Source organism: Colletotrichum orchidophilum (assembly GCF_001831195.1).
Source record: "Colletotrichum orchidophilum strain IMI 309357 chromosome Unknown Scaffold_242.1, whole genome shotgun sequence".
Taxonomy (NCBI): Eukaryota; Fungi; Ascomycota; class Sordariomycetes; order Glomerellales; family Glomerellaceae; genus Colletotrichum; species Colletotrichum orchidophilum.
In genome coordinates this window covers 1-14,298 of record NW_019173198.1, presented here as the reverse complement: position 1 = coordinate 14,298, position 14,298 = coordinate 1, and the positions used below count along the sequence as shown (strand labels likewise).

Genomic DNA, 14,298 nt, shown 5'->3' with positions numbered 1-14,298 from the left:
AGCAGAACCCCATCGTACCCTTACTCCTCCACAAGCTGCAGTACCTCTAGGACCGACAGTCGGGAGACTCGCTTGCCTCTCGCTTCCGGATAAACGAAAAGTCGTTTGATTTCACAGTATCGAGCGTCGGGTCGGCGGTGGAGGAGATAGGCTGACTCGAGACGGATAGGCCGCATCGCGATGCAACCGAGGTCATTTCCGCTTGTCGAGTCTGCGGCAAGGAGCAGGGCGCCGGAGGAAGGCTAATGTTTTCCCGGCAGCCTGCTGAGCTCTATGTCGTAGTTCTAGAAACAGACATCTTCGTTCGAGCCACTCCGTGTACGCCTGAAAGCACTTGCTGGCGACAGAAATATCTGCTGGGTGTGTCGTCTACCGAATGACGACTGATATTGGTAGCTTGTTTTTCTCTAGGCTCTACATTCTTGGTCAACGCGTTCCAGTCTTTTGGTAATGAATAGTAGGCGATATTGACTGCGGATTGATTTTCGTCCTACCATTGAATCTCGATTTCACCTTTTTGTCTGGTAGAAGTCTCTATCTCAACGGTTGGCGTGAACAACCAGACCGAAGGGAGCCTTGGCTTATGCACGGCGTACCGATGTAAGCCGCTGGGAAACCTAGACAAGGGCCGTCATCTTGTTCCTCATCGTACGAAGGCGGAACGCTGCTAAGTCTATGCGAAATGCTTGCTCCTGACAACCACTCCGAGATCGGTCTTGCTAGGTAGAAAGTAATTTAGCAAGCCGTCCGATTGATATGGGCAATACACGACGGTTGTCGTTTGATTCTGGCACTGGATAGATGTGAGCGTTGAGCAGCAGGAACGCCTTCTCGACCCGAAAAAGAAGTAAAATTACAGAGGTATAAGAAATCCAAAAGCAAGCGCTGTGCAGGTGGTCCAAAGTTGCCACGGCCGTTGATTTCAGATGCCGCCGCCTGTCATGAATCCATCCACTCAGTCTCACTGTGGTCACAGTGCCATGATTAAGTACTTACCTCCATGTTGAATTAAATATCAGAGAAGATACTCAGTCTAGGTACCTTGGTTATATGTTTACTGTTGGAAGGCTGATGTGCTTACTTCAAACTCACATCCCGTGGACAGTGTAGGCCAGAACCAGTCACGAAACGGCACCACCTTCTATTTAACGGTCGGTTGGCTTGGCCTGATCGCCAACTCAAGATGCGTCTACCAGAAGTAGACATCACTTAATGGTCTTAATCCTTCGTCCCGATCACTCAGTTGCTTCAGTGTTGACTCGAAGTTATATATGATACTCTGATCGCCTTGTACATTTACCTCGTGGACAACTCGTACCATATCAGAGCTATGAAAGCAGAAGCTAAATGGGTCTGTAAAGAAGAAAATCGTTGACTGCATATCGTATGTTCAGGAGGACCCGGGGGTATGTGTAACAAGTCGCTTTGCTCTTGCGCCGAGCTCTGAAAGTGAAACAACGTTTTTACCATATTATTGTCGTCGGCTTTAGCTGGTTTGGACCTCGAATACCCAGATGGGTGAATCCAGTGGTGCCAATACGTATGGGATTCCCTTCGGGCCCAGCTACCTTCTAGTACTGATGCCGATGCTGAATTATTTGAATGAAATGGATAGAGGAAGCGAACAGACCGTAGAATCAAGAGGCGTCTTTCGTGTTACGACAGTCGATGCCGGTGCCGATGATGGCGATGATGGTATCCGTGTTGACCGGAGCATCCGCTGACCTCCGAAACGCCGACGGACTTTTCATTTCACTTGCGATGCCGCTTCCCGAATGAAACACAACCGCGCTCCGCACGGCTTACGCACCCCAGTTACTTTACCTAGGAACTAAGTAGTATTCTGCCGCCGGCACTACCATTCAGCCCTACATGAAAGCTTGTCGTACGGGAAGAAAGCTTGAGGCCGTTTTGCCGCGGCGACGCAAGATGAACCCGTAACGAGCCTTTAGTCGATTCTGGTCGTCAGTCTAAGGTATGGTGAGCGGCCGCGCGCGCATTCTACCTCCTCATGCCGAGCGCGTGGCGCACCGAGGCGAGCCATGGATGGTTTGGCTTACTACGCAAAAGAATGCATGCTCAGCGTCTCGCAGTGGCGCCGCCGTCATCCATGTAAGTGTGTACTCATGTATGTCGAGGTAACTTGCCGGTTCTGGAATGTTGAACTGGGCCGTGGGGTCACCGTGTTTGTCTGGATTTCTTTTGTTCACTCGTTGAACAATATATAAAAAGGACCTGGCCCCCAGATATCATCCCAACTTTTCCAAGACCCAGGATCCATAGCTAAACGCCACATCACGTCAACTTCATCGTCTTTACCCAACAGTCACAGCCTTCACGATGCACGCAGCCCTCGTCAACTCCTGGGGTTCCCCCCCAACCTACACAACCGTCCCGGACCTCCCGCCCCCATCCCCCACACAAATCCGCCTCCGCGTCCTCGCAACAGGCGTCCACCGCCTCGTCCTGTCCCGCGCCGCCGGAAAACACTACACGGCGTCCACCCTCCCCCACCTCCCCGGCGCCGACGGCGTCGGCGAGGACCCGACCACCGGCCAGCGCTACTTCTTCGCTGCCCTCGCCACGGGCACGTTTGCGGAATTCCTCAACGTCGAACGCACCGCCGTCGCGCCGCTGCCAAAGGGCGCTGACCCAGCTACCGTCGCCGCCTTTATGAACCCGGTCATGAGCAGCTGGATGGCGCTGTCCGCGCGCGCGGCGCCGCAGGCCAAGGGCTTCTCCGTCGCGATCCTGGGGGTGACGAGCGCCAGCGGGCGGGTGGCCGTCGACGTTGCTCGTGCCAGGGGCGCGGGCCGGATTGTCGGCATCGCGAGGAATGCGGCCGCCCTGGAGGAGATTCCCGTCGACGAGCGCATCGTCCTCGCGGGCGGGGAGACGGACTGGTCGAGGCTGGGCGCGGTGGACGTCGTTTTGGATTACGTCTACGGGAGCCCGGTCGTGGACTTGTTGACGGCCTTGCCCAAGTCGGAGAGGGAGGTGCAGTACGTCCACATTGGCTCCGTGTCGGGCGACGGGGATATTAGTCTGCCGGGGGCCATCCTGCGGGGGAAGAGGGTCGCCATCCGCGGTGCTGGGCCGGGAAGCTGGACCATGAGGGAGTATGCCGAGGAGCTTGGCGGGATGGTTGGTGTGACTGCTGGGCTGAAGGGCAAAGATGTCAACCTGATTAGGATGAAGGATGTAGAGAAGGGATGGAGCGAGGCGGGATTAGGGAAGACGCGCGTGGTTTTCGTGAGCGATGACCTTGTGAAGTCATCTTGAAAGACTACGAGCAGCTAGATGGAACCCGGGATGTCTAACTAAGATTGCTGGTTTTACTCCATGTCAATGCTATATAACCTGTATTCACTACATGTATACATCACAATTTTGAGTGGATTTCATTCCATTTATTACAGCATAGGCTAATGAAGTACAAAACCTCTGCTGTTTAAACTATCCAGCAAAATGAAGACATGCTCAACTATGCTATGATTCTGGTCAACGACGAGTGTAAAATTCTGTCACACCAGAAGTACTCACAAGTAAACCACGGCGCACCAACAGCCGCCGCAACAGCCTGGGCCACAAGCTTCTGAATCTGCACCCCCGGGTGGTAGTCATTGAACCACAAGCAGCTGACGCCATCGGCATTGTAGCACGTCGCGTCGGGCGCGCCGTAGGCGGTAGGGTTGTTGATGGCCTTGTCAAACGCAGGGGTGGTATCGACGAGCCAGGACGTGATGCCCGCGTTCTTCGCCTTGAAGGCGGCAAGATGACTGGCAATCAGACCGTTATACTGCTCAATGGCCGCGACGAGCAGGGCGTTGGAGGCGGCGCCGTTGGCGAGCATGAGAGGGGTCTTTTGGGTTGCTGTGCGAACGAGATTGTCAGCTTGATCTACAGTGTCGTTGAACGGCGGCTCATATGGCTAGTTGTCTTTTGAGTCGTCGCCCATCATGATCGTCGACGTGACGAGGCCGCCATCAGTAGAGAAAGGAGATTGGTGGGTAGAACTCACGCGGAACACCAAGCACAAGAAACTTCCTCACGCCGGCATCGTACAGGATCTGCAACTGCTCAAAGTACCGCTCCAGGACCTGCACAAGCAACGCCTCGCGGTTCGAAAGCTGGAATGCGTTCCCGACGTCGTTGACGCCTATCCACACGCCCACAAGGGTATTCTCCGCCGTCCACGGTGCCCAAGTCGGCTTGGCGGCCAGGCTGCGTTTGAACTCGGCGACCTGGTCGATGAAGCTGAGCACGGTGCTCGCGTAGGGGGCGATGAGGCTCGCGTCCGTGGTAGCGCCGCCGTAGGCTAGGTTGTATGAGTAGGTCAGGGATGCGTTGAACTGCGTCACCATGAAGCCGACCCAGTCGAGACCGCCCGAGGCGGTATTGCCGGGCAGGGCTGGGTTGCCGAGGGGATTCTGGGGGTTGGGCTTTGTGGAGTTGATGTTGAAGCCTGTTTGGGAGTACGAATCTCCGCTGTAGGATTTGTGTTGATGAGTGTTCTTGTTTTCAGGATTGGCGAGGATATTGCGTGTGACTTACAACGTGATCAAGTACTTCAGTCCGGAAGGGGACGGGCTCGATGTGGGAGTCGGGGCCGGGACGCTGGTGGCTTTGGTGGACGAAACCGCCGGCGCCGTTCCGGGGACGCATTGGTCTACTAGAAGTCAACTCTGGATGTCTAGATACCGACCCCCTTCACCGGTATGAGGTACTCACAGTACCAAGCATCCTGGTAAGCGCAATAAGCTCCCGAGGCACAGCTGGTCGAGCCTGTCCACCCGGTACCGCCGCACTGTCCCCAGACGGGAGCTTGCGCATTGGCGGAAAGGGCCAGGCCGGCGGCGACGAGGAGGGATGCCGTGATGCGAGCCATTGTGTACGTGGTCATGGATCTCGAGTCTCAGAAGAAGAAGATCAAGCTTATCACGCAAAGGCCCAAGGATGAGCGACATGGCAGATCGCCCTTATATAGACCCGTGAACTTGCCCCCTCCTCCCCTCCCGCCTTGGCCCGTCAGCTCATCCGGTGGGAACCTCCATCCACGAACCCAGTCCCAACCGGGAACTTGGTCGAGCGGTGCTTCCGAATCTCTCGGTTGTCCGGCCCCCAGACAGCTCTCGACAGACTCAACCAAACTTGAGGGGGCCTCTTAGATCATTGGCGGGAAAGGATCGACGGTCATTGGGGGACCCCCCCTCGTCCCCGTCCGTGCGGAGATTCGTGCCTGGGAAGAAACGGCAAGTTCACAGGACCCAGGTCAGCGGTTCGTTTTGGTAAACATCGTCACCATACGAGCAGATAGTAGAGACAAAGGAGGGGGAGGGGAAAAGGGAGGAAAAGCTTGAGAAGCAACTGACAAGAAGAAAGTGGATCATGGTGGGCCGGGTAGCAGCGTGGTGCGATGCGGGGACGCGGAGGGAGGGCATCCCCAACCCCAAAGAGGCAACGGGTGGGATCCACATTGGATGCCACGCCCGGATGAGCGGAATTTCTGGGGTTCGGCCGGTCGTATCTAGCCCGAATAGTTCTATTGAAATCATTGGGCTTGACGGCTTCAGCTTCCAGAGGGCGGCTGTTTTGAATCATGATTCACCTCGGGGCGCAATTCCGGGTCTGCTTAAGTACTACTCAACATGATCCTGGTCATCAATCTCCCTATATGAAGAACGCTCGAGGTCTTCCATGGGAGACTTCAGGATGTTGCGGAAAATAAAACACAACATGGCCGTTAGGATGTGGGAAGAGAGGAGTATATGGAGACCAAATATTTTAAGTAACTCTAGAGAACAGCTATAGATATTCGTAGCGACTGTGGTATATGCAAAAGACAAAAGACCAACCAAAAACCAGAGCAAACGACTTTATGTGCAAGTCACCGACCGAAACCCAGGACCCATCCAAATTTTGCCATCCAAATCCAAAAAGCCCTGCATCCAACCCACCATACCAGATCATGCAAACCAACGCCAGACAACTCAAATTGAACAGGACTTTTCCCCCAACCCCACTGTCCCCGAAACCCAAGACCTTAGCCATGAAAAAAATAGCCGTTGACAGCAGAATCAGATAGTAAATAAGCAGATTATCAGACACACTGAGGATCCCGTAAGAAGTGTTCACAGCCCTTCTTCGTTCCTCTTCCCCCCGGGTCTGGCCCGTATGTTATAGTGCTGGCATTTTATGCCTTGTTCTTCTCATTTATGTAGCCATCAGCAATCTCGAGGCACACTAGTTTCCAAAAGTCAGTCAAAGTCCAAGAGGGAATAATCAAAGGGGGGGGGGGGTCAAGTAGCAGGTAAAACTCACACTTTGCAACGCTCGCGCTGCCCAGAATCTTCATCACCGAAACATCCCTCTCAATCACCTTCCAAAACCATCCTCTCACCTCCACAGCAACAAGCGAGTCCATGCCGAGCTCGCCAACGCTGTGCTCACCCTTGACGCTCCCCTCGCCTTGTCCCAGTACAACCTCGAGGTACCTCGCAAAGCCCTCAGTAAGCACCAGCGCAACCTCCTCAACACCGCCCTCGACGGCCTTGATCTTCTCCCTCAGGCTCTGCTTGCCTTCACCCTCGCCCTCCGCACCCTCGTCGTCGTCCTCGAAGGTGAAGTGCGAGAAACGAGGGTCAAGCTGCCAGTGAAGCTTGTCCTCGCGGTTAGCGTTATAGCGGCTCAAACCGGTGGTGATGTCGTAGATCTGGCCATCAAGGGGGCGACCGGCAACGATGGCCTCGAGGAACATGTGGTGGATGTCGCGCTCCGAGATGGGCGGGTAGCCGTCCTTCTCGAGGAAGGCGTAAATATCGGTGCGCTCGCGGTGAAGAAGACCGAGACCGTAGATGACGCCGATGTTGAGGACTGAGCCTGCGAGGCCGCGGATGCGACGGTTCGCGGCGAGACCATTCATATACTAGACAGATTGTTAGCCGGGCAATAAGCAGGGTCCGAGAGTGAACAATTACCATATTGGCTGCGGCGTAGTTGGACTGTCCGCCGTGACCACCGGGCGCCGCAAAGGACGAAGTCATGATGAAGAATTCCATATCAGCCTCGCAAAAGATCTCGTCAAGGTTGCTCGAGCCAACAGTCTTGGGACGCATGACCCTGTCCCAGGTCTCAACATCCATCTGGGCAAAGACGCGGTCATCAAGTACCATGGCGCCGTTAATGACACCAGCAACAGGCGGCATCTCCTGCGCAAGCCTCAGCTTGAAAGCCCGCACGCTCTCGATGCTAGTAACATCAAGCCTCTCGATGCGCACCTCACAGCCCTTGGCGCTCAGGTCCTCGATCCACTGGGGCTGCATGTTGGGGTTGCGACTGGCAAGGACAATGTGGCGCGCGCCGTGCTCGAAGAAGAGGTTGCACAAACTCTGGCCCATGTCGCGCGTCAGGCCGACGAGGACGTAGGTCTTGTACGGGCGGAGGAGCTGCGTGCCAAAGAGAGGCTTGGCGATGTGCTGTACCTCGCGCTCAGCGCGCCAGTCGAGGATCTGGAAGGGCTTGCTGCTGCCGGTCTGGTCGAGAAGCTGGGGAACTGAAATGGAATCCAGGCTCTGGAAGCCAACCTGGCTCTTCATGCTTCTGACGTTGGTGATTGCCTTTCCGATAGCCGTCTCCCATAGGTCCTCAATGTCCATGGAGTCACCAAGAGCGACGACGTGCTCGGAAGTCAAGAGAGAAAAGCGAGAATGGTACTCGCAGTTCTCGGGAAGGCAATCGAGGATGGTCTCGGAAAGCTCGCTGCCCTCAGGGAGGAAGTCGATGACGGAAGCACCATCGGCAGGGAAGAGGGCCTTGAGCTCGCGGTTGCTAGCGTAAGGATGAATGTAGCGTTGGCTGAAAGCCTTGCGCTTCGATCCGCTGGTGGTGCAAGCGATGACATTCGCGCCCTTTGCCTCAAAGACCTCCTTCATACACTCCAGAAGAGCGGCATCGGGCTCCAGGAGAAGCACAGTCTTCTCCATCATGTCTTCGGCGACAGACAAGGCCACAAGGTACCTCAGGACAAGACCCAGCAGGACCTTGGGCTCGATGTTGCTGCTACTGAGCTGGAAGACGCAGGAGTTGGGGACAGTGACGTAGGAGGAGTTGGACTTGGTCATGGCAAGACACAGCTCGCCAGAGGTGACCTCCTTGCCGATGCAGACATGGGAAGCGTACTTCAGGCCAAAGTTAATGACCTCCACTGAGCTGTACTTGACCTGGATGACGCTCTGATCGGGAATCGCTACGGCGTCGTCGATGTCGGTCTCCTCGACAATGTTGGCGGTGTAGACCGCGGAACCGTCTCCAGACTGAGCAGAGACAACCTCGACACACTGCTTGAGAGTATTGACCTCGTCAGCAACCAGTCGGCGAGGACAGTTGACACGGTCGTTGCCCTCCTTCCAGGGAAGAAGACGGGGGATAAGCCTCTTGCCATGCTCCATGAAGATCTCATTCTCGGGAGTCCACAACAGCTTCCCATCCTGAGCAGCGTTGCGCAAAGCCTTCATGCTAAGACGAAGGAAGGTCTCAGCGACAAGGTCGCTTGAGTCGCGGCGGGAATCTAGGTCGAGCAACTGGAGCTTCAGACTGGGGATCTCGGCCAGCATGGATCGGCAGAAGCCAAACGTGGCCGCGTGCTCCGGGTTGCCAGCACGCGAGTTCATCGTGACCCAGAGGACAACCTTCTCAGGTGCCATCAGAGCACGGAAAAGATCGAGACGCTCGGGCGTCATGGTGCTCATCATGGGCTCATCTAGATCCGCAAGGAAGATGACGGAGCCGATCTCGTTGAAGACAGCGGGCTGGAGAGAGTCCAGATCGGCAATGATGTCGATGCTGTGGCACAACGGCCCCAGCTTCTGGTGAACCTCGGCGGACAGATCGGCCGTGTTCTCCGCGGCACCGATGATGAGGGTGTGACCCATTACCTTGGGAACAGAGCTGGTGAGGGGGCTGAGCGCCGCCTGCTTGATGTCCGACTCAGCCTGCCTGACGATGAGTGAGAAGTCGGGAGCGAAGAACTGCTCAGCGTTCTTGGAGACGCGCGCGAAGCCACACTCGTCGAGCAGGTCGGGCCACTCGGGAGGGGTAAGTGGCAATTCAGCCTGCCGCTTCACGCCAAAGGCACGACGAAGTCTGTCACGAAGGGGACTCATAGACTCGTGAATGAGGATGAGGAAACCACCAGGCTTCATGAGGCTCTGAACCTGCTTAAGCTTGGCGCGCTGCTCAGCGCCCTTGACAATCGAAGTCGTCAGGACAACCAGATCAAATGGCTGAAGAGACGAGTTATCCTCGTTGTCAAGGATCTTGGTGTGCTCGGTGTCGATCTTCTTCTTGATCGCATCAGACGAGACTCTCGCCAACAGATTCGGTTCGGTCTCGGTGCCGATGGTGTAAGACACGAACGACCCCTTGAAGCCGTCAATGACGTGCTCGGTGAGCGCCGTCTCGGGGTCGGTCAAACCGAGCACCCGCATGCGAGGGTATCGGTGAGCGATCTGGGAGACGACGCGGCTGACGTGGGAGCGGAAGCGATGGAGCTGCTTTGCCTCCTGGATGATGGTCGAGAGCATCGCGGGGAGGACATCAGGGATGTTCTCCCCAAGCAATCGGATGAAGCTCAGGGCGTGCTGAAAAGGAGACTGCAGGATGTAGGCATCTAAGGACTCGGCTGTGTCTTGTTGCCAGGGGCTGGGAGTTGCTTCTGACGGCGCGGTCTTGGGAGGCGACATGGGCGTGGCTGGCGGAGTGAAGATTACGGGCGAAGATGAGAGGTCCTTGAGCGAGTCATCGTGGATGTAGAAGCGCGCGACTCTCTCGCAGGCCTCGAGCAAGATACGCTCGGTGGCGACATCCTCTTGGCTCAAGTCTGCGGCAATGATCTCGTGCTCAGGGTCCAGATCGCACACAGTGGTCAGGTAAAGCTCTTTGTCGTCCTCGGGCTTCGAGTTGGCAAAGGAGGCGACCATTAGGCCTTCGACCTGGATCTCCATCTCTCCATCGGGGTTGTAGATGCTCATGTCGCCCACAAACTTGGTTGTCGCAGTCTTTGTGCGAGGAATCTCCTGCGTAATGACCGAGTCGACAACCAAGGATGCGTTGTCGGCAGGCTTGCCGTCGCAGAGCGCGAGGTTGAAGCGAATCTTCTCGATGCTCCTAGGAAGGAAGGAAGTCCACAGAGACTTGTCGCCGGGCGATGCCACAGCGGCGAACACGGAGTGGAAGCAACTGTCCAGGGTGGCGGGGCTGACTCCGAGTCCGGTGGTGTCAGTCTCGTGGAACTTCTGGAGAGTAGCCGAGCAGAAGTTGTATCTGCGATCGATGCCCTGCAGAGCGCGGAATGGACCTGTGTAGTCCAATCCAATCTCTGACATCATCTGGTAGAAGGAGTCGGTGTCGGCGGGGAGCGTCTCGGCCATGGAGGGATCGCGCGCTGGAAGGGCATCCTCAGAAGGCTCGCCAAGGTAGATACGCAGATTGCCAGTGAAGTTCTTCTGCATGGGAGTGACACCGTCGGCGTAGCATGATGTGATGGTGAAGACACCTTCGATGATCTTGCCAGCTAAGCGTCCCTTGGTGGAAGGAGGCTGGATGCTCAACGCGACCAAGATCTCGACACCGTAGGTGTTCGCTTCGAGAGAGATACCGCTCATGAACTCAAGGTCGGTGAGCTCAACAACCGAAGCTTCACGGCCGTTCAGAACGGCCTTGGCAGCATCCAGAGCGAGCACGCAGTAGGCGGAGGCAGGAAGCAAAGCCTGACCTTGGAACTTGTGGTGCTGAATCCAGGGAACAGTCTCGAGCTTGAGGATGTTGCGCCATCTCAGCTCGAATTCTGTATCGTCGCGAGTGCGGACACCTAGAAGCTCGTGAGGACCCTTCTCACGGAAATGGTATTGGTGAGCGATGCGAGACTCGCGGTAATGCATCTGGCTGTGGTCCCATGGGTAGGATGGAAGGTCGATCCTCGAAGACGAGAGGCCAGGCTGAGAAGACTGTGCAACAAGGAGCTTCCAGTCGATGGCATCAGTACCAAAGTAGTTCCAAGTGAAGCCCAGAAACTCGGCAAAGGCGTGCCTGTCGTCCTTTTTGCGATCAAGCAAACCGGCATACGAGAGAGCTCCGCCGGTGGCAGCTTTGACGGTCTGCTGGGCGGGGCCCTTCAATGCGGGGTGAGGGCCAACCTCAACGGCACTGGCGAAAGGCCCTTGGGAGCTGAGAGCAAGGTCGATTGCCTCATAGAAAGAGACAGCCTTGACCATGTTGTCCTTCCAGTAAGAGCCCTTGAGCTCTTCGATGCTCGGCTCGGTGCCGTCAGCATAAACACTGGAAATCCAGACGGTTGAGTTGCGCTGTCTCGGCTCGATACCGCAGCCAGCCAAGTCCTCCATGTACTTGGCAGCAGGCCTCTCCATGTGGGCAGAGTGGTAAGCGGTGTCGACAACCAGAAGACGAGCAAACTTCTTCTCCTCGGTCAACTCAACCTGGAGAGCCTTGACCGCATCCATATCTCCAGAGAGCGTGACACTGGTCGGCGCATTGCTTGCAGCAACCCAGATGCGGCCGTTGATGTCGTCCCGATTGCAAAGATCTGACGCCTCTGCGCGGGTCATACCGACAGCCATCATCATGCCCCTCTCGCCGTTTTTGCCGCCAGCGAGGTGAGCAGACATACCCCTGTAGTAAGAGATAAGCATCGCATCGCGGGCGCTAAGCACGCCGGCAGCATAGGCGGCTCCGATCTCACCGGATGAGTGACCGACGACGGTGTGGAAGGAAACATTGATGCTATTGAGGAGGTCAATGAGGGCGATCTGCACCGCAGTGCAAAGAGGCTGGGAGAGGGCGGCAATGTTGATGCGTGTAGGGTCCTCCTGATGGATGAGTTCCTCAACGAGTGACCACGTGGGGGGGTGGGGGCAGGTTTTGAGAACCTTCTCGAGGTCTTCAATGGTGTTTTGATAGACGCTGCTCGAGTGAAAGAGCTTGCGGCCCATACCAGACCATTGCGCGCCCTGGCCGGTGAAGATTCCGAGAATCTTGACCTCGCCGCCGTCGAGCTTAGCGCGAACACCAAGCTCAGGGTTGGAAGAAGACCCGGCCTTGGAAAGGAGGTTATCGAGGGCGGCAATGACTCCATCGCGGGAGTCTGCGCTGATGGAGGTGCGGTAAGTCAGGGCTGAACGGTGGGCGTTGAGGTTGTAAGCGACCTCGTCAGCCGACTTGTCGGTAGACGCCATGAAGTCGCGCAGGGCCTGGACCACGGCAACAAGAGACTTTTGCGACTTGGCAGAGATGACTAGGGGAAGTCCAACGGCGGGCGCTTCGGCGTCGTAGGACGTGGTCGACGGCGAGGAGACTCGCGCCTCCAATGCCGGAGCGAAGTGCTTCGCGACTTCGTCGTGGATGCTCGGCTCGTACCTCTCGATGATGGCATGGGAGTTGGTGCCGCCGAAGCCGAAGGAGTTAACACTTCCTCGGAGGGGCTGGCCAATCGGGGCTTGAGGCCAAGGGACAATGTCGACAGGGATACGAAGGTGGCCGTAAAACGGCTTCACGCTAGGGTTGAGGGTGTTGAGATGCAGGTTGGGTGGAATGGAGTTGTTGATCATGGAGTGGACCACCTTCAGCAGACCGGCTAGACCCGCGGCGCCTTCCGTGTGACCAATGACCGTCTTGATGGATCCGACTACAAGCTTCTTATCTTCACTTTCGGCAGTGGACTTGGCCTCGTTGCCAAAGAATGCAGTTGAAATGGCCTGGGCCTCCCTTGGGTCTCCGGCTTGGGTGCCCGTTCCGTGGGCCTCGAAGTACTGAGGTCTGTCGACGGGGTTCTGAGAATCCAGACCGGATCTACGGTATGTGTCCCGAATTAACTCGGCTTGGGCGGGGGGGCTGGGCATGGTGATACCCTGCGTGCGTCCGTCCGAGTTGACGCCGGTCTCTCTGACGATGCTAATGATGGAGTCGCCATCCCTCAAAGCCTGTGAGAGCGGCTTAATGAAGAGGGCCGCAAAGCCTTCACCGCGGGCATATCCGTCTGCACTGATATCCCACATCTTTGATGTACCCGTAGGGCTGAGCATGTGCAGACTGGCTTCGCTGATGAATTGCTCGGGGGTGATCATCAAGTTGGCACCGGCCACACAGGCCATCTCACACTCGCCGGATCGGAGACTCAGCACGGCCTGGTGCAGGGCCACGAGACTTGATGAGCATGCTGTGTCGATGGTCATTGAAGGACCGCGGAAGTTGAAGAAGTATGATATCCTGTTGGAGAGAATAGCTCGGGAGTTTCCAGTGGCGAAGTACTGGTTCGAGGTGATATCGTCCCTTTGGCATAATGAGTCGTAGTCAGCGGTCATAAGCCCGGCGTATACGGCTACCTTCTTGCCAGCGTATTTCTCGAGATTGTATCCGGCCGATTCTAAAGCTTCGTAGACGACCTCGAGGATAATGCGTTGTTGAGGGTCGATGGCCTCAGCCTCCTTGGGTGTGATGTTGAAGAACCCGGCATCCCATACACGGTGATCTTGCTCGAGGAAGTAGCCCTGTGTTGCATTGGTGGCTCCATGGTACTCGCCGTCTGGGTGGTAGAACCCCTGTGCGTTGAAACGGTTGTTTGGGACCTCTTGTGATAGATACCGAGGGTGAGTGAGTAATTCCCAGAGTTTTGATGGTGATGTAACGTCGCCAGCGAATCGACAGCCTGTGCCAACAATGGCAATAGGCTCTGACTGGGGTCTCTTGTAGGTAGACATTGCTGTCAAGGGTATTTCTAGGAAAATTAGGTATTATGGGGGGGGGGGAGAAAGAGAAGAGTATAAAGCTCCGTGTAAGTCAACACGTGGGCAGAAATGTCCGATGTGTGAGGGTGGAGGTAAGAGGTATAACAATGGAGAAGAATGGGAAGGGCTGTGATAATCAGAGAGAAAGTCATCACATTGTACGGTGCGATGTGAAGGGATATATAGACAATCACTTGCATGGCAGCAAGAATATCAAACCTCGCGATGCTCCCTCCCTGGCGGACAGTGTCGATACCATGACGCCTGTGCCCCATGTCAAAAAAGTAAGGGGGCAAACCGCCTTACTCTGACTAGACCCAAGATCCAAGATCCCCCACGGCCCGGGGGTGTGCGGAGGATGAACGCCGGGGGGGGGCGGCTTCGCCCTGGGTTGTGGGAATTAAGGACGCGGGAATCAAGGGGCTCGACAGCGTCATCAACGCCGTCGTCGTTACAGCCGCCTGGTCTGCCGGTAACTCGTTCCTCTACCTGGCAAGCCGAT

The 14,298-nt window shown here is 56.1% G+C and overlaps 3 protein-coding genes across 3 annotated transcripts; 1 reads left to right on the top strand and 2 right to left on the bottom strand.

The window, feature by feature from the left end:
- Positions 1 to 2,340: 2,340 nt before the first annotated feature.
- Positions 2,341 to 3,282, top strand: CORC01_14133 (quinone oxidoreductase; the record flags this gene model as incomplete). Its single annotated transcript, XM_022625744.1, has 1 exon — positions 2,341 to 3,282. One exon carries the CDS (start codon positions 2,341 to 2,343, stop codon positions 3,280 to 3,282), a length of 942 nt encoding a protein of 313 aa, XP_022467743.1.
- Positions 3,283 to 3,484: 202 nt separating this feature from the next.
- CORC01_14132 (fungal cellulose binding domain-containing protein) lies at positions 3,485 to 4,888 on the bottom strand (the record flags this gene model as incomplete). The annotated part of the gene is made up of 5 exons (XM_022625743.1): positions 3,485 to 3,489; positions 3,544 to 3,873; positions 4,022 to 4,488; positions 4,555 to 4,669; positions 4,732 to 4,888. The coding sequence occupies 5 exons, from the start codon at positions 4,886 to 4,888 to the stop codon at positions 3,485 to 3,487; spliced, it is 1,074 nt and encodes a 357-aa protein (XP_022467742.1).
- A 1,305-nt stretch (positions 4,889 to 6,193) lies between these two features.
- Positions 6,194 to 13,769, bottom strand: CORC01_14131 (beta-ketoacyl synthase domain-containing protein; the record flags this gene model as incomplete). The annotated part of the gene is made up of 3 exons (XM_022625742.1): positions 6,194 to 6,243; positions 6,322 to 6,925; positions 6,978 to 13,769. The coding sequence occupies 3 exons, from the start codon at positions 13,767 to 13,769 to the stop codon at positions 6,194 to 6,196; spliced, it is 7,446 nt and encodes a 2,481-aa protein (XP_022467741.1).
- Between the last annotated feature and the right edge of the window lie 529 nt (positions 13,770 to 14,298).